This window comes from Electrophorus electricus, chromosome 5 (assembly GCF_041902795.1).
Source record: "Electrophorus electricus isolate QZ-2024a chromosome 5, ASM4190279v1, whole genome shotgun sequence".
Classification (NCBI taxonomy): Eukaryota; Metazoa; Chordata; class Actinopteri; order Gymnotiformes; family Gymnotidae; genus Electrophorus; species Electrophorus electricus.
The window spans coordinates 28,546,849-28,571,667 of NC_137501.1; the positions used below are offsets into that span (position 1 = coordinate 28,546,849).

At 41.7% G+C, this 24,819-nt stretch overlaps 1 protein-coding gene and 2 long non-coding RNA genes across 11 annotated transcripts in view; 2 read left to right on the forward strand and 1 right to left on the reverse strand.

Moving 5' to 3' along the window:
• The window catches only part of LOC113582219 (F-box/WD repeat-containing protein 7), a 79,585-nt gene extending 76,683 nt beyond the window's left edge, over window positions 1-2,902 (forward strand). For all 9 annotated transcript variants that reach the window (XM_081714684.1, XM_081714686.1, XM_081714687.1 and 6 more), the window contains one exon: window positions 114-2,902. In XM_081714684.1, the coding sequence (XP_081570810.1) occupies window positions 114-382 (269 nt within the window). In that variant the 3' untranslated portion in view covers window positions 383-2,902. The remainder of the gene's footprint in view (window positions 1-113) is intronic.
• Window positions 2,903-7,410: 4,508 nt separating this feature from the next.
• On the forward strand, window positions 7,411-23,910 carry LOC145657907 (uncharacterized). The gene is made up of 4 exons (XR_014123859.1): window positions 7,411-12,431; window positions 16,401-16,551; window positions 16,735-16,812; window positions 23,433-23,910. It is a non-coding gene; the product is annotated as an uncharacterized LOC145657907 (long non-coding RNA).
• The window catches only part of LOC145657908 (uncharacterized), a 73,028-nt gene continuing 64,620 nt past the window's right edge, over window positions 16,412-24,819 (reverse strand). The window contains exon 3 of the long non-coding RNA XR_014123860.1: window positions 16,412-16,542. This is a non-coding gene — a long non-coding RNA (uncharacterized LOC145657908). The remainder of the gene's footprint in view (window positions 16,543-24,819) is intronic.

Here is a 24,819-nt window from a genome sequence, read left to right on the forward strand (position 1 = left end):
TTTTTTTTGTTGTTGTTTTTTTTCAGTCTTTCTCTGTTTGAGACTTCAGAGTTGTAACCTTCTGATGAAGCATGAGTAGCACTAATCCATGTGTGTGTCCGTGTGTGTCCCAGGTCCTCATAAACACCAGAGTGCAGTCACCTGCCTGCAGTTCAATAAGAACTTTGTGATCACCAGTTCAGACGATGGCACAGTGAAGCTCTGGGATCTGCGCACAGGCGACTTCATCCGCAACCTGGTGACCCTGGAGAGTGGGGGCAGTGGTGGAGTGGTGTGGCGGATTCGTGCCTCCAACACCAAACTGGTGTGTGCTGTGGGCAGCCGTAATGGCACGGAAGAGACCAAGCTGCTGGTGCTGGACTTCGATGTGGACATGAAGTGAAGCCCCACGGGGCAGGGGAACTGAGGAGGAATCGCCGTGCTGTGGAGATAAGGGTGTGTGTGGGGAGGGGGGGCAGACAGAGGTAGGTCTCTCAAACCTGAACTGGGCCTCCTCACGGAGCTCCGCAACAGGACCCATTGCTTGCTCGCTCGCTCAGTCGTTCACATCTCCTCCTCCACGCGTTGTGCCATGCTCGTGGGTTGCCCCTTGGCAGCCATCGCCACGGTTTGGGTTCCGATTCGAACAGGGGTAGGAGCGAGGGGGGTGGGGGGTTGGAGGGACTGCTCTACAGCGATGCATTCTGGGAAGGAAGGACACAGCCCAGGAGGATGCTGGGAGCAAGGAGAAAGGGGTTGGAACGCTTTCCTGGAGTCCCACCTCCTGCAGCCTTGCACAGAGACATGGTGACTCAAGCCTGACCGTGCACACCCAGATGGACAGCTTTTGTTTTGTTTTGTTTTGTTTTGTTCTTTTCTCTCCCCCCCCACTCCATTTCCCTTCCTCCCCTTCTTTTCTGTTTCTGAACGAACAAGTCAACACTGTATGCATGACGTGAGGGAAAAACCTGATTGTCCTCGGACAGACTTGGTGAATGGTGTATACAGTTAGTGTTTAAAGGATAGAGAGAGAGCTTATACTGCAGGAGTGGTTTAAATGTGAGGAGTTATTAAAAAAAAAATTCAAACAAAAAAAAAATAATTAAATAAATAAATAAAAAAATTTCAATTGAAAGGAAAAAAAAACAAACAAACCAGGGCCGCCAGTTGTATCAGCCACGCCTCAGCCTCTCTAGTCCACAGGTCCTGCACCCACTGCTTTCCTCTGGGTTGTGGTCATCATTGTTGTTGGTATCTTTCCACTCACATTTACTTTGAGTTCAAAACACGGAACTGTGAATTCAAGTGTCATTCTTTGTTTTTACACGAGATTTTGTTTGGATTTTTTTCCTGCTGCTTCCAGCAGTGAGTCTCAGTATTAAGCTACATCACCTTTCTGCTGTTTTCTGGACTCCTCATATAGTTTGTTTTGTTCTGGTTTGGTTTCCCCCACCCCCACCCCCCCTTGTTAATTCTTTCCTTTAATGCAGAAAGGCGTATCTGGACCTGCAGTTTCCAGAGAAGGCCCTGCTCTTCTGATGTGTCAAACCAGGCTGCTCATATTGGCTCTCCTCAGTACTGGTGCTTCATGGGAGATGGGGAATTTTTTTTTTTTTTTTTTTTTTTTTTTTTTTTTTTAAACCCATATGTCCCATGGGATCAACACCCTTTCACACCACCCCACCCACCCCTCAACCACCCCAGTACGATCCATCCCAGTGGCCAAAACTGAACTTCATGCTGCTAGTCACAAACAATGATGAGGTGGAACTTTTCACTGGCTGTGACGTTTTAGTCCCAGACTAAATTCTAAAAAATATTTAAAAAAAAGAAAAAAAAAGGAAAAAAAAAGTACAAAGTTAAACAAAAATGACACAGACATGCATACAAACAAAAACAACATATGAAAACAACCGACTTTATGTTCTTTTCTTTTTGCCACTGAAACTTGAGCCAAATGTGCCTCTAGGAGGCTGAAAAACAGGAGAACGATGGCGATGAAACGTTGGATGACTTTGAATCTAATGGCAGGATGTGTTTGTGAGCATGGTTTGTGCAAGTGTGTGTGCGAGAGAGAGACAGAGAGCGAGCGCGCGTGTGTTTGAGCAAACTGTTCACACATTCCTTGGGACAAAAGATCACCACCCTGTTCTGTGGGGAAATGTTTGACCGATTTGGGAAAAAAAGGAGTGAGATCCCTTGTCATGTTTAATTAGTTAAGTGATTGAAATCATTTGTCCACATTAAATCAGAACAGAACGTTCGTACAGATGCATTGACTTAAGCGACATTCAGAAGCTCAAAAAGATAGTTAAAAAAAAACCAAACAAACAAAAACAGGAGAACTGTTAAACCCGCCATCTCGAGCTGTATGAGGCGGAGCGCAAAGCTGGTGCCGGTGTTGGTTGGACATGCTCTTGTGGTTTTTTTTTCTTTTTTTGGTAAAATGTTTCACAGCTCCGTAGGGGAACACGACACAGCAGCATCCGTAGCCAAACCTTTCGTCTCATTCTCCGAGTCACAACTCAAGCTGAACTGTGAAAGTGGTTTAACACTGTATATTACAATAAAAAAACAATGTTCGTTCTCCTGTTTTATTTTTTTCTTTTATTTATGGTCTGGTTTGAGAAATCAGACATTAGAGGTGTTTTTATTTCCTTCTTTCTTTTTTTAAATTCCTGTAAACTGCCTGGTGTAACAGACAGATTAAAAAAAAGACCTTAAAGGGATTCTCTTGGTTTGATTCACTTAGAATTTTTATTTTCTTATAACTTAAGTGCAATAAAATGTGGGGTTATTTTTTTGTTTTTCCCTTTTTCTTTTTTCATTTCAAACTACTTTTTTTTTTTTTTTTTTGGGTTGTCTTTGTTTGTCACTGTGTTAAAGTGTCATGTTTCCAATAAAGCTTCTACGGTTTATTGTACTCCTGAAGGGATAATGTTCCTTCCAGCCTGCTGAATAGAGAATGGTGTTCATGCTCACCAAGCTTGGAGCAGACACCACTGCAACACAGTACGTCTTTGGCACTTCCTCGTAGACATTTAGCTGAACTGTCACAAACGCCGCTGTACCCTGTGATAGAAAGCGCTTATGTTGCTTTCTACGAGTAATCAAGACACTATATTCCATAGTAACATGTATGATTTGCTCGTTAATACAATTACTAGCACACAACTCTATCTCCCTCTGGCAGGAGAGCGAGTTCACATGTGAAAAGGGCATGAAGGTCGAGCAAATGTTCTGAGGGTCCTTGGCCCAAGACGATAAAAGACTGAAATGACAGGGAACAAATATCGGGCATTCAGCTTCATGTAGTATGGATAGATGAGATGACTGTTCTCTAAATCACGCTGTCTGAGGAATTGACCGTGAATGAGACTTACAAAGGCTCAAGGCTACATGGTTTGCGTTAGACTGTTGCCTAGCAATGCTTCCACTCTGCGGCAAACTTCCGATCTTAAAAACAGTTTCATTTCTATGGAAACTACAGTAAGACCAAAGAGTGAAAGCCAAGAGGACTGAACCCCAGTGGGCCAGGCTGGCTGATATTTGAGCTATACAAGGTTGTAATTTTGTTATGGATCTCTGCTAGAAGCGAAGCAAAGATAAAATGCTTCAAGCGTAAAAAGTGGCGATGCTAACTTTGCGATATAAGCCAGTTTTGTTTGCCATTAACCCGCTATTATTGGGTAAGGCCTCGAAGCATCGCGCTTTTCTGCCGGGCAGGTTTGTGCGCGCGTCCTCCTGTCTCACCTGGCCGGTGACGCACCGGAAGCCCCTCTCTCGGGACGCTAATCGGCCGAGGTTTGCTCGCTCTGCAGGTGCTGATTTTCATCGTCAGCAGCGAGGCACTGCGAAGGTGAGCCCGAGTTTGTGGGGTCGGAGTACACGGAACCACAGCATGAGCTGTGAGCTGCGCTCATTTCCAGTCCTGGAGGATTTAATGTTGTCGGGCGCGTGCAAATCAGCATTCCTGTCTCGCACTCGCACCGTGCAACTCATCAGTCATGTATGACGTTTCTCATAGATGCGGTAGTGTAAGGCAAAGCCCGGTCTAATCGGTGCTATGACTCTCCAGGACTGCATATGTTCATATCTGTTGTAACTGAGCTGCTTGTTATGAGTAGGAGGAGCCACGTTGTACCAACGTGTTTAATTCACCAGTATAAAACACAAGCTTGTTCCGTTGCGATTAATGTTGTTGCGATTAATGTTCCTTATACACACACGCATTACGGGTCCAGTTGCGCTGCAACTGGAACTGGATCTGTTTGCAGATGCTCCGTTTTCTCCCCACGAGTCCCCGAGTTCTTAAAACAGGCTGCCAGGCAGCTCTGCTTCGTCTAGGATTATGTGCTTTTGTTGCCGTTTCTAATGTTGGGTTTCTTTTATTCACATCTAAAGGAAAATAAAGTCTTAAGATAGGAGTAAACAGTGGCTCACGCGGGTAATGTAGTTTAAAAATTAATTCCGCAGAAAAATGTCGCCCAACTTTGCGAGTCTCTCGTAGACTGCCAGTGGCACTTCAGATGAAGCGTTTTGACAGACGCCTCGCCTTTTTTGATTTTCGGGGTCAGATGTCATTTTGTAATGTTCAGGGATGGAATTCCCAAAAGCACAGCAAGATAACAGCCAGAGCGCGTAGGCGTTGTTTGGGATGGGGGGGGCTGGGGGCGTGTCCAACAAATCCTGCTCACTCTACTCGTATGTGCTAGATTTGGCGGCGTGAAACCTACGCCACCGCTAGAGCATAATACTCACGTTTTAAAATTAAGAAGCTTTAGGAAACAGCACAGAACGGTTTTTTTTTTTTTTTCCAGCGTTGTGGAATAAATGTTATGTTATTCTGTACACTTTGTTCTGGCACACATTGCATTGCCGCGCTTTGTGTAAGGCTTCCTTATCTTGCAATTGTATTAATTAGGTTTGGATTCTTTAATCGTACACGTAAACACACACGTGCCACAGGTATATTTCCGTATTCCTGTAGAAGTCAATACAGTTCTTTCTAATTCTAACCAGGTCAGACTAGGAACTGACTTTTTTTTCCTGCTCTTTTCTAACAAAGTAGGTTATTCTTATTTTTCCTCAGTACATTATAATTTGAAAATGTATTGTCATGCGAATGCAGCCAGGCTTAGGGCACAGCACTCTAGGTGTGAATCATCCATTGGCACTTTTAAGAAACCAGTTCAATATGCATTTCCATATTAATATGGATCATAAATTCTCTGCCTTAATAGGGTTTAATTCAGCTGTGCTACAGACTTGGGTTCTAATGGTACCCAGGTGGTGGGGAGAAGGGAATGAGGTCTGTGGGTTTGGTGTTTTGGGGGCAGTGAGGCCGTGCGTGGAAGAGATAAAGTGAGATGGGGAATGAGGTATTTGTGATGGAGGAGCACAGAATGTTCTAGAATTGAGATGAGAAGAATGTACAAAGCTTTATATCAGCTGGGAACGCAGGATGTCTGTTCTCTACAGCTGCCTCACGGCCACGTTGATGCTGCGGCAAATTAACTGCACACTGGCGTACGGCGGCAACAGAAGTATTATCCAGTCAAACTTTACATACATAGAAACATGCACGCAATCACATAACGAAGCTCTGAATATACATTTATTCATCATCCTAATTTGATTGGTTTTCAGTCAGTGGTGAGGCTGACCAGGGGGTGGGTGGTTGGGGAAGCAGGATTTTTTAATTATTATTTATTTGTTTGTTTTATGGTCTTGTTTACAAACTGCCAAAGTGTGAAGTGTCTGCTCAGATGTGTATGAGAAAGGCTTTCAACCTGCCTGGAGCATGATGGGCAAACAAGAATGGCATAAATTTTCTTTATATGAGCTTGTTCAGGATTATCATTCTCTATATTATACTCTATAACAGAAAAACACAGAACTGATCTGTTTGACTATGTCTAGCATGTGGTTTTGAGATGACTGGCTAACTGTTATGTGGTTAATAGGCTTTACACTGTGTGCTAGTCTGGCCATATCGGTCTCTCGATCAGTTGGCCTGTCAGTTCGTTGTGACTGTTTTTACTCACGCCACTTTAAACTTCTGATTTTCATCAAAAGCTGAGCAAACTGTAGTTATTAAACACTCTACCTCATCACAGACAATAGGGTCATAACTTTCAGTTTGGAGTGTTCTGCAATCATGTTTTCTTGTTCCAGAGCAAAAAAAATAAAAAATCATTATATGGATAAAAGCAAGAATATCCTAAGTGAGACATCCTGCTGTGTATATAAATGTTTGTGAGAGGCTTGTGATAGAAATGCACCGAGTGATAAAGCTTTGTTTTCTCTGTCTTATTAACTTCATTGTTTTTGTTCTTCAGATGATGGTTATTCAGCTCCATTCACTTTTCTTACACTACATGTTTTTTGCCCTGTGGGACACGACTTCTATCTCATAGACCTGCAAACGCCTATTAGAATGCACACTTCTGAACAGCTGTAACTGAGCTTTGGTAAATTGCCAGCATATGAGCTGCTACGGTCGTCATGGAAACGGACGCTTAGGGCACCACTGATGGATAGCCTGAGAGCGAGAGGTGTCAGGATGGCCATTTTTGAGTTCGATTGCATGCGATATCTCTGATGTGTTCTCATCCCCCTCACCCATTGCACCATGGACCCTTAATTCCAGGCATGACTAATCAACCCCGAAGAGATGCTTAATCATCCATCACTCCTGCTCCACTAAACTGCCTCTGCAGCACATAACGGCAGCAGAAATCAGAAAAAACTGCTTGTGGTGTTTGGCCATGAGAGTGACCATACCTGCAGACAATGTGTAATTTCAGGAGGTTTAATCTCCCAAACCCTGCTCAACCACTTAGACAGAGAAACACCAGACATCTCCAAGAAAATACAGAGTATGACTGTGTGAATGTGTGAGTGTGAAGACAGAGCGGCTGCAAATGAGTGACATTTTCTCGCCAGGGCCTTCCGCTCTTGAGGGACGTAACATTTGGAGGCTGAGCGTTTGGAGCCAGCGTGAGCTGCTTCAGAATGACCCTGTGGGCATTCTGCCAGTTGAGCTAATTACTGCTCCGCCTCTGCCAGCTCCCACACGTGAGGGGAAAGGGCCAATGCCCACTGCTCATGTTCCAGCAGGGCTTCACTCTGCCAGCAGAGCCAGCGAGAAGCAAAGGAGAGAGAGAGACACACGTTCTCCCTTCTGACTGTCCTGCGCTCCGATTCACATAGATTCACTCGGCTTGCTCTACTGCAGCTGATGTATGGAATGGTTTTTTGTGTTTGTTTAAGACAATGGTTCCCATTGCATAGTTGTTTCTGCTCTGAGAGTCTGCTGGTTTCGTAGGACTGCATGATATAAAAGCTATTTGGCAGCGCTGCTTGGCTAACTGTAAGCCTGTGTCTGTAATTTCTGCTAATTGAGCTGCTGGGTAATCAGTGGCCTAATTGGCTTTTTGCTGCTTATTGATTCTGCTGTGACTAGTGGTCACATGCTGACCCATTGCCCCAAAACAAAACCAGTGTTTGATCTAAATGGTGGTGTTATTCTGCATAGGTCATCTCACTAATCATTAGAATCCTGCTTTTACATGTCCATGACATACACACAAAGTAAACACTGAGAGAGAGAGAGAGAGAAAACTTAACACACACACAGAGTGGAAAGTGCAGAAAGAAGATGGCTTCTTATTGGCAGTTATTAGGCACTGTAGTGAGGGACACTCAGGACAGTAATTATCTTCTCCTTCATCTGAAATCTACTGCAAGGTTCCTCCCATGAACAGTTATTACTCATAGCTTGAGGAGGAGTGACGCAGTCCTTTCAGTCTGTTGTTTTTTGTTTGTTTGTTTGTTTGTTTTTAATACAGGCAGCACAAATGGAAAACAGACAGATGAAGCCATTACACCCAAGTACATTTCAAATGCAATGGTCCTTTAAGCTCATTGTTGCAGTGGTTTGGACACCTTCCCAGTTATTGCCGTGCTTGGAAGTCTGTTTGTTTAGTGATTTTTCATTTAGAATTTTAAAACAGCGAAAAGGGAAAAGATGGGACAAACTGCATTTTTACTATTTTATATCTGTTAAAAGTGTAATGCAGTGACTGAAAGCTGTTTCTTGAAAACTTCCTAAAGTTCCCAGGAAAGCCCCAGATCTGTATAAGGCAGAGATAAGTTGTTATGTTTCATCTCTGAGTCAGAGGTAGCAGTAGCTGTTCATTTGGATGTAAAGAATTCTGACATACTCTTGTCATCCTGTTGTCCTGTAGGACAGTCCAGTCCTGCGCCTATATTTCACTGTATGAGCATTTCTCAGCTTTTATGATCTAGTCTAGTGTCTCCAGTCATGGTGGTGGGACCTGAATATGTTAAAATAGCTGAGAGGATGGAAGAGCCGTTATGCAGTAACCTATTTAAGGCCTGAAATCCTATTAATTAGAGGTGCTTGCCAGCATGTCTTAGATCAGTGATCACTATCACAGGAGGAACTGGCACTAGATCGTTCATTCTCTGAGGTGCACATTTTCTTTCTGTAATGTTCTAAAATTCTCATTGCAGTTTCAGAATGTAATAGGCCATGGCTGATAGAAGTGACATTGTGTTTCATCCCTGGACTGTTACTGTATGTGATGCTAATACAGATTTGCTGAACAAAACATCAGTCCAGCATGACTGATGGGTCTTCTGTAATAAGAAATGGTTGGTAATTCCTGTGGCCTCTGCCATTGCTGAGAAACCTTTGATACCAAGGGAATCTTGACATGTGACAGACGGCATTAACATTTTAATGTTAGCACAGCACGATGGCAAAGCATCACTGTCTTCGCTGATCTGAGCCAAGTCAGCACTGTATTGACTGAGAACCGGAGTTCACACAACGCATAAATCGATAGAAAAATAAGAGAAGCCTTCACTCTCTTTCATCAGCCACCAGGAGGATCTAAAACGCACAAACGTACCACTACAGCCATAAAAACACACTAAAGGAAGAACCAGACTTTGAAGTCGACCCCGTTCCTCTTTCTGACTTTCACAGCAAGGCACTCTGTTGTTGTCATCACTGGTTAAATTCATGATGGGAATGTAAGCAAAGCCAAAACATGCCGAATGTGTTTTCCATTGTATGGAAAACACGTTAGCAGAATACAGTAATACATACCATTCATTCAATATTTTTTTTCTTTAAAATTGCACTCCAATTCCACAGTTTCTTGTGTAATAACACTCTGTCGGCTTTGAAATTGATCCTATACTGCCTTCAGGCACTGTTTGTTGCTATGGCACCATGTTTTTACTAGAGTAAAAGGAGTCAAGACTTTTGCGGACATTGTTGAAAGTCTAGGATGTATCTAGGTTTGTCATATTGATTACAATTTCTAATGTCATTATCTGCATACAGAGGATCTGACACTGCAGTACGGTAAAGTAAGTGTGTGCGTGTGTGTGTGTGTGAGAGAGAGAGAGTGAGTGAGTGAGTGAGTGAAGGAGAGTGTGAAAGGCATGCTTTGGGTAATGAGGATTAGAACAGAGTGGATTTCTGTATCAGACTCTGCAGTTTTCTGACTGCCCAGCCTGGGTTTTACACAGTTCAGAATTGAGGATGTTCTCAGTGCTGAATGGAGAATAAAATAGGCTCAGAAACTCTGCTAGATATCTTGGGATTTATTCCTCGCCCACATAATCTGAATGATCACAAAATATGCAGCACTGTAATGCATTCAGAGTGAACCATCACTGTCGCCTGTGCTTGATAGGACAGTATATGGCAGACACAGCTGCTGTGGTCACAGCCTGAACCTGCCAGTGCAGAAGAGTCAGATCTCTCAAACTCTCCCATTAGTCCTAATCTAGAAGATTCTAGAGTTTTCACTGTGGTTCCAAAATGTAGAAGTGTTGCTACTGTTAATGTATATAGGAGTGAATACTCCTATAGGTCAGGTTACAGTAGAGCTGAGGCTCTTCCACTTGTACAGTCGCTGAGAGTTTGGGTTTGTTGCCTCAAAGGGGGAGGGAGTTGCTGCTTAGTTGGATTTTCAGTCCAAAACGCTAAAGCTACCACTGAACTCTGTGACCAACATGGATAATCTTAACCCACTCAGATGCTAATTGAATGAGAGGGTTTTTATTTTGCTTTGCTCTCTTGAGCCTGCACTTAGTCCATGCATGTGAAGTAATGAGAACAGAAGGACAAGCTAATAAAATAATACTAAAAAAAACCCCACACATTAGTTTTGCATTAGGCATCCAGGGGCTTTGTTACCATCTCATTCATCAAAGCTCAAGAGCCTGAAAAACGATGACGTCACAGCCATAACTCAGGGTATGGACATGTGAATTGGTGTTGATTCATAGAATGCTATAAAGAAAAAAAAAAAAGATAGATTGCACTAAAAATCCAGCAGCAATTTAATTCTTACAGAGTTCATCTGAATAAAACTGAACTATGTATGGTTTAAACAGAATTACAGCAAGAAATTAGCTCTCTTTCTCTCTCTCTCTCTCTCCCCCTCCCCCCCCAAACATATTTGATTCCAGATCCTGTGTGCACTACATTAATTGTGTGTTAATTACCCCATTTAGATTGGCAATATCTTGTTGTCTTGTTTTTGCACATTTATTATTTACATCTGTATTAATATTGTATATTGTAGAGCCGTGGGGCAATCAGAAGATGAATGTGCCTGTGAATGTATGTACCATGGCTGTCAACATTTCCAAGACAGAGAAAAGTGTGTGCATGTGTGTGAATGATTGATTGTGCACATGTGCATGCACATACATGCACCAGGGTGTCTGAGACTGTGGTCAATACTGAAGCCAGTAAATCTTTTATGTCAGCAAGAAACCTGCACACCCGCTTCAACAGCCTTTAACACACTCTCACACTTACTCACACAAAAATACCTTCAGTTTTGTTTATAGCAATATTAAGTTGAGTTTGGATCTAATACTGAGAATGTAGTTTCCTCCAGGATCAACAAAGTTTGACTGAGATATCAATCTATCCTAGCTATCTAACCATCTAGAGGTTAGCACCCTTGTAAACATGCACACACCCTCATTCGGTCTATAGTCTATAATGTAAACCACCCATAACACCAGTGCCCTGCTCCAGCTCAGGCTTTACTCTTGCAGTATTAAAGGACCCTTATTTTCCAGCCTTGCTGTATTATCATCCATGCTGTGCTGACTGAATGTGAGAACCAGCCATATTTTCCCACAGTGCAGTAATTACAGACCCGTTGTCTTCATATCAGCTACAAAATGCTGTAACCCAACCACAAAGACATACAAATAAATAACATTCACACCCTAAATCTATTGGTAACACTGAGCATCCATTATTTCTTCCTAACCTCAGCACCTTAGCATGCAATATTAATGCCCACTAAATAATGAATGTAGCAAAACAATAGAAAATGACTTTGGTTAGGTAGAATGTCATTAGGAGAGGAGCCAATCTCTCTTCCTCAAATGCACGGACCGCATGCACTGCTTGAACACTCTATCTACCAATCTGTTGCTCACATCAAATGTCCCCAGAGCTTTTGCACTCTTTAATAGCCTCTATCCGTTTGTCCTCTGCTCCTCCGAGGGACGGGGATGATGGTTTCCCAGTGAAATGAAAGACATTATTAACCCTCTCAGGAGTGGGGGTTTCTCTATGGGACTCTAACTCTTAACTGGTTGTAGAATTATTTGATTGGTATTTTTAAAGATGGATAAATGCCATCATTATATCATCAGTAGTAGGCATGTGGCATTCCAATTCCATTAGCATGGGCAAAGTCTATGCGAGAAATCTACAAAGGATGTTTCAAACTTCATGTATGCTCGGGAATCCTAAGATTAGTTATCGGTTGTGGCTGATTAAGATTAGCAGCAGGTATAGAATTGGTTATGGGTGAGATAATTTGTTCCTTTGAGGATGCATTAGCCATCCACCTGCTGCTGACAGAGCACAGCAGAGGGCATGGTCAGGATAATTGGGTAATTTATTCATCTCTGTTTTGACAAACTCCATTATCTCTGGCATATCTGATTTCATTTATAAATGACTGACAGAAGAAAGGAGTTGTTAAAACTTAAAGAAAAATAAAGAAAATCAAATGCAGATGCAGTGTTCTTGACTTGCTGTTGGAACTTTCGTTGGCCAAGTGCTGCATGGGTTAGGAAGGGTTAAATTGCTGTCACAATGCACTTAATTTCATAATCTGTTTCACAAAGATATATGAGTATGAATACACTGAAGAATTGATGCACTCTGGGCTTAATTCAGATAAATCTCTAATTTCCTTTTTTTTCCGGTCTGCTGGTCATAATTGCATATCTGGCTCTCAGTGGTCTAGTCTCTGGCTGTGAGTGTCTGGAGCCACAAGCCCCACAGGGTGCAGGTCTACCACAGGACTTCATGGCCCAAACAAGTTTAAGGCCTGTCGAGCAAGACTGAAGGGCATATCGCACACCAGGTAAAGTAACAGCTCATCTCCAGTGTCCATGTTGTTGCTCTATCCTCGCCTGTCTGTGACTCTTTACTCTCTTTTTCTGTCTGCCTGCCTCTCTCTCTCTCTCTCTCTCTCTCTCTCTCTCTCTCTGAGTGACTGTGCTGTAATGGGGGAGGCAGCAGTAGATCATTGGGGCAGGTTATCAGGGCGCAGTAGGGCCTTCATCATTGTTGAAGCTGTGCGAAGGTCAGGCCAGCTGCCTGTGTGGAGTAGAGCTCATTGTGCTGCCCTGCCTTATGAAACCATGAACAAACACAGAAGCTACAAACAGGAGCAGTGTTTACCAAATGCAGTGCCAGACGACCACTGCTACACAGCGTATGAGGTAATTATGGAGCTCTATAGGAGATGAGCAAGGCATGAAGGGGAAAATCTAAGATATATATTTCTGCTGGACCGAGCAGCTTAAGTTGTGCTGGACTTTTTCTTGCGTAAAATCAGTTCTCACACAATGACTCAGTCAATACATCCAAATGGTGAATGCGCTCATCTCAACTGCTTCTTCTGTTTCTTTTTTGAGGAACAAAACCCTTTCCAGAAACTACTGTCGTTGAGCTCTTATGCCTCATTTAACTGGCCTTTAATTTTATTTAGGACACTCACTGAGTGTGTCCTCATATGTGAGAGTTTTGTCCCAAATGAAGGGTCTTATTAAGATGGGTAAAGGGTATAAGACCACCAAGCTTCCCGACCGAGCGGAGCCCCTCGGAGCCCTGCTGAGGGGGCTGCTATTTGTGTTGCTCTCCTTTGCACTTTGTCCCTGTAGTTCTGGTCAGCCCGTGACCACACACCTTGGTCTGTCTTAATGGACTCATTAGCACATCATAAAAGCCCACTGCTATAAAAGCAGGGACAGCACTGCATTCATTTCCCATCCCAATACCAATGTGCTCCATTATTTAATGTGATTAGACTGCAGAGAAGCCAGGTCTGTACTTTAGTTGTCCACACTCTACATGCTCACAGTTGCACTGGTGCCATTTTGGAATTACCCTGTGCCTCAATCATAGTCCCACCGTCAGTAATGCTCAGAATTACCCTGCACCTCAGCCAGAGTCGCACTGTCTGGTAATGCTCCGTTTGTCCTGACGGTCCATCGGCAGACTGGTGTGGCTCGCTGTGCCTCGGTGTCTGAGAGAAGCTGCCCTTGATGCTTAATGAACACCTCTGTGGGTCTGCCGGTAGAAAGGCAGATCTGCCCTGGGCCTGTGGTTCCTACTGCCAGTCTTGTCGGGTAATTATGAAGGCCCACCTGAGCCAAGTCAGAAGAGTATGAGCAAGAGGAGCCAAGGGTGAGTTCTGGATGGTTTCTGTGAGGCAAACACTGTGCTCTCACTGCACTGGATCAGCCCTTCCTTTTGACAGTACATTTGGCTTTCTGCTGTTATGCAACAGGGAGAATTTTTATTTATTTATTTATTTATTTATTTCTGTTGCAAAAACCTCTCATTTGTGGTGGGTCGTAAATGATGTGGGGTTCGGCAGTGACGCACATGGACAGAAATACAGTGCTGAGGTCAGCCTGAAAGACACCCTCCCAGTTACCCACAGTCGCTCCGAGCTCAGCCTGCTGACGTGCGACACACACCACGTCTCCCAGCCACAGCTCACTGCGGAGAGTGAGTCATCAGGGTGGGAGCAGGCCACGCTAGTCGGAAGTCTCGGGCCCTGTCTGCGGTGTGTCTGTGTCTCTCTCTGTCTCTGTCTCTCTCTCTCTCTCTCTCTCTCTCTCAGTTGTAGTGTTGGCTCTGGAATTTATCTTTGTACATTTGAGGCCACCTGAACATGAACCTTTAAGCAGAACACAGTGAACCTCAGTGTCTGCCATTTTTAGGAGTCGCTCTTTTTGTGCAAGTGTCTGGTGTACCACCTGTACTGAACTGCTTGCTGGGTAACTGGGTAATTAAAGTCATAGCATAGTTTCTGGGCAAAAGAGAAGTGATAGCAGGTATTTTGTAAGTTAATGTTTTTGCTGTGAGAATAACAGAGGGCATGGGAGGTATGACTGATCTCATTTCCCAGGACACAGATTTGGGGAAGGATTCCAACAAGTGGCTGAATCTGATAAATGTTTTGTGGAGGGATGTTTCCGGAACAGGTGGTGTCCTGGATGATGTAATGTTAATGAGGACTTTCTCTGCAGTTGCTGAGCTGTACTGTTTCTTTTGCCAGCGGAACAGCTGAAGACCCACATTAGAAAATGATGGAAGATGTGATGACATTAAAATAACAGCCACAGCAAGACGAAATGGGTACAGATGCATTTTCAGCTGGTCGAGAAGATCTGTGTGTCACTGTGATCCCTCGCAGAAGGAGATGGTGATCAAGTGTGTTGCAGAAGGACTCCAAGAAGACTTAGCGGTGTTCCATGTTATGAATTCCAGAAGGTTTGCAGAATTCCAGTATGTGAGACGTCCTTCCTCTTTTCTGTGTGTCTTGCCCTTGTGTGTCAGTAGGAGTGAAATCATATGAAAACTTCAGTGCTCCCTAAAGGCTTGCTGGAAGTTCTTCCACTGATATACAAGGAGAAGACTAGAGGGGACAGTACACAGCCTGCTTCATACTCTCCTGTCTCTCCTTCTAACTCTCTCTCCGTCAATGTTTTTTTTCTTTCCTCTCCTACTAGCTCTCTTTTTTGCCCTCTCTATGTTCTCTCTCTCTCTCTCTCTGACCCTCTCTCGCATTCTCTTTCTCTATGTTGACAGTAGGAGTCTCGTCTGCGGTGAGGGAGACTTGCAGCCTTCCCCCATTACTGTGCTCGCTCCGAGTTTATTTCATAATGCCACAGCGAAGGACAAGTGTTCTGACAGCTTCCCTCTCGGTTCTCCAACCCTGATTTATTTCTCCTTGCATAAGTTGTCTCTTACATAAAGGACACTTTTTTTATTTTAACATAGCTTATTTTATATAGCAATTTATATTATTTGTGATGTCATTATTCCTTGTAGTAATACAGAACCAGACCAATAAGTGTTCAACAGTTATATATATGCACAGTGTATGTGTTTTTTCGTGTATACATTGGCATATATATATATATATATATATATATATATATATATATATATATATATATATATATATATATATATATATATATTTTTTTTTTTTTATTTTTTTTTTTTTTTTTATTTTTTTTTTTTTCACTAAGCATTCTAATAGTTTGCACCAACACTCACCAGGCATTTTATTGTGTATATTTAAGTTGCAGGTACTTTTAATAGGTACCTAATTAGGCCACTAGTTGTCTGCCTCTACTCCTGTTCATCACTGATTGGTTCCTGACCACAGGACCACTGTTGACCAGATTACTGGCAGTGGTAGTGTGTGTCGTGCTGGTATAATAGCATCAGGCACAGTAGTATTGCAGGGGGTGCACATGTCTGTGTCACTGCCGGGCCGAGGGTGGTCTGCCAAGTCGAATGATCAGAAACTGACCGCTAATGATGAGCTGAAGCGGGCTAACGCAAACTGCACTCGATAATAAATGGGCTATGCAAGTAGGTAAGTGTGGTTCAGAACGACAGGGCATTCGCACATCTTTCGGAAGGAGATTTAAAGTCACGGACTGGTTAGCAATGAGCTGCAAACAACGTTTGATATCGCACCCAAATTTGGAGCAATTATCAATAGTTAAAGTTGACCATTTGCCCAGTGGGGCACTGTCTTAGCTCTGTTTGTGGCAGTACTTTTTAATTATATGTAATTATTAAAATGAAATTTCTTGCACAGCCTCTCAGAGAAAGTTGAATCATCATCTAACCTTCTGAAGTTATACTTTCAGTGTCAACAACAATGTGTGTGTGTGTGTGTGTGTGTGTGTGTGTGTGTGTGTACAAACTGGAGGTGGTCAGAAGGGTACCTTAAAGGACAAGAAGTGCTGATATGCATCTACTGCCTCTGCGTATTCTACTGCAGCGTTTGTGTCTGCAGTGGGAGAGGAGCTGAAGTGGACGTTTGGATGCTCATAGTAGTGTTGCATCCAGGCTAACAGTGGACAGGGAAGATGGACACACTCCAGGACAGCACAGCATGCGAGGCTGCCCATGTGGTAGTGCAAATCAGTGCAAACGACCTGCGACAGGTGGGAGAGAAAACACCAGAATCAACATAGATAAAAGTCTTAAAATTTGGATACAGTTTTTAGAAAGGCTCAAAGGCAACATTAAATAGTCAACTCTTTACAAGCATACACACATTCTGCAACAAATACTGTCTGGAAGTTTCAGTCTGGCAACTATATACAGAAGGTATATTCTTTTTTCAGAGTCTCAGTCTGGACTTTCTTCCAGCTCCTGGATCCTCTGTAGTTGCCTTGGCTTCATGTCTAAAGACGAACCAGAGGGTAGGTTAACTGTTCTCTGGGTCTGTTAGGAAGGACAACATAAGTGCCCTTTTTCCAGAATGATTGTGGTCTGTTGGGCAAACCATCCTGGTGTGAGTGCATCATACAGAATTGCCTGGGTCTGCAGGGGTCACAAAGTACACTGTAGTACAAATTTTACATTGACAGCATTTAGCAGACACTTTTATCCACAGTGACGTACAATTACACCAAGTACAAATCAAGCAATTGAGGGTTAAGGGCCTTGCTCAGGGGCCCAACAACTGTAACTTGGCAGTGGTGGGGCTTGAACTGGCAACCTTCTGATTACTAGTACACTACCTTAACTGCTGAGCTTACATGGTGTTCAAAACTGGTCTGGGAGCCCCATAGCACTGCACCAATCAGAGCCCATTTCTCAAAAGCAATGTAGTGTTCAAATATTAAAGGACAGAGAGTGTTCAGGACGATGCTCTATCATTTAACAATCATCTTTGTTTTGCAATGCTTTTGGGAAACCAGTCCCAGATTGGTTACTTACTTATCTAATTCTACTCAAAAGATAATCATCAAGTCCTTGATGATCTGATTTTTTTTCAAAATCTTTCAAGGTTAATTGAAAGAAATCTCCCCCCCCCCCCCCCCCAGTCTTGGCACTAGCGCTCAGCTGTGCTCTGCTACATGTGCACTGGGTTTTATGATGTTTGACAGACCTTTTGTTGACCTTCACAGAGAAATGACTGGCTTCTCTATGTGTCCTTGTGTCCAATGTTAAACCCCCCACCAACCTAGGAGAGCTTTTTACAGTCCTATTCTGTTTTGGCCTCCTCTCCCCCACATTTCCTCCACCCCCCAGACTAGGGGAAAAGAAACATCTTGCATATCTGCTGGTCTAGTGTGCCATTCTTTCATGTGTCGAGCTTCTGCCACTTTGATCTTTACAACACTGGGTTATCTGCCCTGTTCTTCTAATACATTTCACCACTGAAAATGAAATGTTTTTCAAAGACCTACTTATCCAAAGATTAAGATGGAAGATATTCTGATCTTAAACCATTCTTAAAGGGTTGAGGGCAAACTCACTGACAACAAAAGAAATAGAAATCTTTTGAGATTCACATGCAATTTACAGATAACCCCAAAACCATTCTTTTGTAAATGGACTTACCTCTGTCTGCTCCACCATATCCAATAAGTGAGATTTTGGATCTGTATATTGCATTACTTTGAAGTTAAATTAGAATTTTAATCACAAAGATTTTTCAGGTTGTTTGTAAAGGTTTGCAAGTTGGAAGTTTGAGCGGGATAAGTCATAGTAGAGGTATTCTGAAAGTAAATAACACTGGATTAATAAAAAAAAATCAGATATCAAAATGTAGCAGCTTGGACTAATTAAAATGCTTTTAAAATTATTTTAAGTACAGGTGATCAAATGAGAGTTTGCTGAGAAATAAGGTAATCTCTCAGGTTAACTGAGGGATTAGTTGAAATTGGGTTGGGTTTGGTGAAAACACATGCTATTATTTTGAAAAAACACTATAAATGAAACACAACCAAACAATGTGACTAAGGCTCCATTAAAATTAAACCTTGTATTCTGGAAATGTAGAAAAATAGGGGGTTTTATTAGCAGCATCTTTACCAACAGTTGTGATTTAGATTTCTTCCCCCTCACTTTTTGATATAATCATGTTCTTTGGTCAGTGGTAACTTTGGTTAGATTCTCAACTGTAGTATTAGTCATTTCAAAAAGAGAAGTGTCATGTTTCACTGTGCCTAACGGTAAACAGTGTATGGCAACAGCTTAAACTCTGCATGTTCTAGCCCTCCTCCTGACAGCCTAATCAACATAGCAATAAAACATTCACTTAATTAGAACTCGTTAATCTCAGGCATTATGCATTAATGGATGTAATTAATTATGCAAGGAACTTGCTCTCAGTAAACGACTACCAAGAGCATCATTGGGAAGCCAAGCCGAACAGCTCTGTACTAAAATTTTTTTTTTTAGACGCCAAACTGAGGTCAGGTTTCTGGGTTGGTCTTACAGTGTAGTGTAGTAGGATTTGGATATCCAAAGATGAGCAGAACAGAAGCTAAACTCAAACAGGGTACTGAACAGGCAAGGTTCGTGCTCTGTTGCAAAGCTCCACATTGGTTGGACCAATCGTAACATTTCAGACTGGGTGTGCATGTGTGCCTGTATGCAACAGATACCCATCAGTGTGAATACTGCACAGCATAAAATGATGAAGAAAAAACAGGTTTTCATCTGTGTTAAAATGTGGATTAACATTTTATTAAAACTTGATCCATTTATTTTTATTATACAGTGTAGACAATAGTAGAGCAAAAACTCTACTGTATTTACTGTATGCAGGTTTGAACATGCAAGAGGTGCAGCGCACCCTCTAGCGTGTCTCTCTGCTTGTGCTCTACTAGCCTCTACACTCTGTATAATAAAAATAAATTGATCAAGTTGTAATAAAATATTGAGTCGTCCCCCCAAACTTTTATTTCCCTTCCTTTTTCCAAGGCACAAAGAAATAAAAGTGAGCCCGTTTTCTGTATCCAGGCATCAGGCCAACAGAGACTTCCCTTTCTTGGGGTTATAACTGGAGATCTCCACACCAATTCTTCCTGACCCACTCCTATAGTTATTGATATGACATGTGTCTGCAGAAGGGCTGTAAATTCATAAGCTCTCTGGATCAATGAGCTCAATCGATGTGATGCAGAGTCTTTATTCCCTTTAAAAACCTTGCGCTTGCATTTTTGCACCTGAGTCATGCTGTCTCCTGTCGCTGTCACACACTCTCCTCATCAATTTTAGCACCACAGAAAGCATGGGCTTTGGAAAGAGTGGTTGTGGAACAAATCACGTTAGTTTTCAATCCCTCATCTGCTCAGAGCTGCAAAAGGATACAAATATATAAAATAACAGGTGATTCTAAATGAGTTTACTGATTCAGGCCTGCCTTAATGAGGATGTACGAAGCAGGCAGGTACACGCTGTGTTGCATCACAACTCCAGTTTGCGTTGGCCAAGTTTGCAGACTTAAAAAAAAATCCTGTGGGGAATTTCTCCAGCATAAATTATAGGCTTCGGGATATGGTGAAGTCCAGCCCTGAGCAATAAAACGTATCTTTCATGGCATATATATTTACACTGAGAGGAATGCTGCAATACTGCAAGCTTTCAGATGGTATGTGAAGAGAAAGTTATATAATTTAGTCTTCCATTAACTGTTGAAAGTGAAACAATGTGAGTAGTGACACAATGTCGGTGCACAGGTTATGAACAGACGGACAGACAGACAGCTATGACACTCTTGTCGCTAAGCAGAAAGGAAAGAACTAGTGCCAGTTAAGGTCAATGGATAACATCAGTCATCTTGTGTGAAAGATTGTAGATGAACACAACACACAAAAATAACTCAATATACCAGGAGGTGGCAGTAGTCCATATTTCTAATTTAAAAAAAAGAAAACTGGAAGACCCAGTGTGAATCTATTGTCTTTGCCCACTTCTGAAAGTAAAGCAAACTAGCCTAACTGCCAAATGCTGAATCCATTTGCTCTCTTTGGTTTCACTTCCCATGAATCGATGCGCAAGGCTGAACAGCAAATCGGAGAACATGCTCAATTTGCCCAACAAGCACTGACAAGGTCTGGTTAGGTCCAACGCAATAGTGCACACCCCAGAAACTATAGACAACAGCAAGCCATAGATGCCCATCCACAGTTATGGTAATTTGTTGCTACACCAATCTGAAGACCAGTTACATTTGTGGCATTTAGTTACAAAATAGTTTCTAATCTGGTCACAAAGATGGGCACCTCACAAATTCAGTAGGATGTACCAGGCTAAATAAAGAATAAAGAAGACATAAATACATAATATCAATTACAGTATATCTGGCAACCAACACACATAAAAACACCTGTACAATGTTAGCATCAGTTGAAGTGATATTATTCCCTATGTTTCAGAAACTCAGGGGTTGTTACCGTAAATGAGAGGACAAGTCACAAAGTACTTCATAGTACTTTGAGATGACACACTGTTACAAGTCCTGACCTATCCAGTTTTAAAAGTAAAGGTGTGGTGTTTAAATCATAGGTCTATTAGGGAATAAACAGTTTCAGACCAAGTGTTTTTCAAATGCTGTTATGAAATCTCAAATACAAGTGTTCACACAATTGGTAATATTTACCATAGCCAAAAATGCCTCAAGAGTGTAAATGTAAAGACCATTATTAAATTGCTTACACCTTCACAATGACATGGTTTTTTTTACTGTTTTATGTGTTCCCACATGTACTTCTTCTTGATTTTTTGCATTGTGGGTAAGATGAGGGTGTATCACTAGAGTGCTGAATACAAGTGGTTAACAAAGAAGGGTATGATCACCTGATCATACTTAAAGTGATGTTCCAGATCTCATAGCTATGGGCATTCAGGAGAGGTTGCCATAAACATGAAGACCAGTGCTGAAATACTTCAAGCTTTGAAACATTGGTATATGTCACTATAACACATTTTGTAGCTCTTTGTGAGAAGAGTTTAAATACATAGCCACCTAAAACACTTATACCATGTCTGAAGGCCAAGGTAAGTTCTTAAGAGTAATACCAGAAGACTTCTGCTACAACCCATGTCTTTGAGCTGTCTCTAGCTCTAAGAGTCCAACAAAAATGCTCCATGGTTAGTGGTGTCTGAATGTTTGTCTTTTGGAGTAAAACATGCTTATACAGAACAACTCATAATAAATTATTATTAGGCATGTTGCCTTGTAGTCTAACTGGTATAGCCTGGTACACTTCCCCAGATACATAAGAAAATGAAACTCAAGTTAAAAATATAATCACCTAATTATGATTAACTTGGTGTTCCAGAACTCACAACCATGGTAACCTACCATAAATGTGAAACCTAGTCCTTAGATGCATACCAATTCAGAATGTTAACTTAATGTATGTTTTGCTGATTTATTTTTTTACTATAGCTTATTTTGCAGTTGGTGTGTCCTAAGTTGGCCACACATTATTCTCCATCCAGTCTGGGAGGGGAACCATGGGAAGAGAAGTTATTTTCTGTTGATTATGAGCCATGTGTTCCGTATAGGTAAGAAAGAAATTCTGGGATGGTCCTGATATTTGAATGAGTTTGTCTTTGAGTAAACCCCTCTGTTAAGCCAGGTTTCACTTATTTCCCAAAAGCAATACGTAACCAGTTCATACATACTTAATGTGTGGCTCCAGGTTTCACATTTATGGTAACATGCCACAAATGTGAAGACTAGTTCTGAACTACATCCCTCTTAAAAGTAGTCAGTTGTTATAAATATGGGCCAGGCCACTTTTACCTCTTACCATGCACCGCCTCAGGTGTGAGGCAGGCATGACTAGGCTGTCCATTATTTACCACACTGTATGTGGTCCCTGTGCTGGGTGGTAGCCTGGAGACATGAGGGGTCCTCAGCGGATCATCTACTGACTCAGGCTCTGTGTGAGTAGGAGGAGCCTGGTAGAAGGGTCCTAGCCCCCAGTTAGAGAGAGAAAAGAACAGGCCCCAGTCTAAGAAAACTAAAAAACACTTTTGCACAATTCAAAAAATAATAATAAAACATGTGTTTAAAATTCTGTTATGGTGCTGATACATATTCTGTTGCACCAGTGTTCTCACTCAGGGTTGAAAAATCTGAATTTTTAAAAAACGTACCATGATCAAGAAGACTATGCACATCATAAGACATTTAAAGACCAAGTTGAGTAGCCAACTGTGATTAGCTATTTGCTGATTAAGTATGCAGATTTATGCAAAAGTGGTGTTTTAAGTAACCACAGTGGTTTCTTTCTAATGACAAAAGCTCAGTCAAGTTATCTCTCAGGCAAATCATTGATCAGAGTTTGCCTTCTAGAAGCCAACAATGAGCAAGCCAGGATTCAGGCTCTAATGCAGTGTGAGACCTTCCTCTGTCCTGTCCTGTTTTTGGTAAATTCAGTCCTATTTAACATTTAACCTAGGCTTTCTAAGCATTGTCTGCATCATTACACACTGGAACCTGAGATACTACAGAGTCTGATAAGCTGAAAGCATTTGCACTCTGACTTTCAATGTTCAACAGTTACAAATGCTGTTTCACCATCATGTATCAGTTACACAGAAAAGCACAACTATTCGAAAACTAACCTAAACAAGACACCATCTTTAACAAGAGGGTTAAATTGTTAGGGTAACAATTAAGATAAAGTTTACATTGTTTCTTACTGATAATTATCCAAAATTTCTAAAAACATGACAGAAAATTGCCAACATTACAATTAAGCAACTGAAAAACAGTATAACTGAATTCATTTCCAGTAATATGGTCAAACATCAGTCTCCATCAAATACATGAGAAATCATACTAAATACATACAAAAAAAAACTGTCCTCATCAACTTTTCCTTTTCAGCTGTTTTGTATTTTGATGTTTTAACTCTATAAGGTGCCTTTTAAATTGGCATTATATACTATTAGATTGTTGTTCTTAAGAGCATTAAATTGCAAATGGATTTCTATGTTGATGCTCGTCAAGTGTAATAAAATGTGAGGTATCATAGGCTTATTACAGCGTTATTTCTTTTTTTAATAGCAATACGAGGACTACAGAGCTCCCGCTGGCGGTTCTAAACGGCCTAGTCTTTGGTCACATTCGCCTGACGCCTTTTCAACTGCGCGACTACTGCTAATGTCGCAGGGCTCCCACTGTTGGGTGTGAACAGCAGCAGGTGACGCGCCACTTTGTTACATTTCTAAAAGTCACATTGAACGATTATTCGTACTAGGAATAATACCGTTTAAATACCAAATGACAATTCACATAGCGATTTGTTTTAGTTTGAGCGACATGTTTCCAACACTTAATGTGATTTTGAGTGACATGTTTCCAACACTTAATGTGATGGATTCGGACCCTGTTTACATTGCTTTGAAAAGTGCTGAGGACACAACTGCGGGCATTAGAGTCCCCTTTAAAAAGTCGTTCGCGAGTTCAATGGCAAGAAAACAGCGCTGGAACAAGATTTATGGCCACTTTTGCTGTGTTTAAACATTTGTTTGTGTTTTTTTGTTTTCTATCCATTTTGATTAAATTTCGTTTCACGAAAAGTCAGTTGTGTCGCGTTTATTATCGTGGCATCGTGTTTCACAAAATGTAAGCACGAACGTTTTCTGTTTGTCATTAGGAACATAAAGCATTTCGTTTTATTGACCAGTGTGTTATTACCCAAATGACCACTGATTAAATAAAGCAAAGCCAGCCTGTAGAGGAAACACTTAATGTTTTCAGAGTACACGATCACACCCATATTTGACGTTAATGGGTAAACGCCAGACACCAGCCGTGTGGAGAACTCGTAAGATGTTCGTCTCCTCCAATTCCTCTTCATTCGCACCAAACGTCTGATCGAGCTGGGAAACAACCTCTTAAAGCATCTTAAACAGCCATTATCGGGCAACGTTGTAAAGCGACCTTAGAGCTCGGCTCTTGGTGAACACACGTATTTACCCTCTCTTTTGCTCTCACGCCATTTAAGATACAACGTTAACGGTGTCATTTCATTGCCGAAACAAGTTAACCTACCTGACTGAGGGCTATTGCTTGCTTCGATCAAAAAGGTTCTTTCAAAAACAACACTTCGTTAGCGGGCTCGAAAATTAGACACGAGGATTATTAGAAAGAGGTAAAAATAATATCCTGAGCTAATTTGCAAAAACTTTGTGGTCTAAAATGCATATTAGAGACATCAAATTATACGTTTTATAATTTCTTGCACATAAGGATCCAAACGCTGACAGTATTAATTAGGATAATTAATCGCAGCTGAGGAAAATGTAGGGCCTTGTTTGCAATTAAAATAGGAAGACTGAAATTTGTAATACCAACTTTATGGTGGTTTTCCATCTCCCCAAACTCGAACCTCAGTAACTAAAAGAAAATCTTTAGGCTGTTGTGGGTTTTCAAATAAAGTCCACATTTT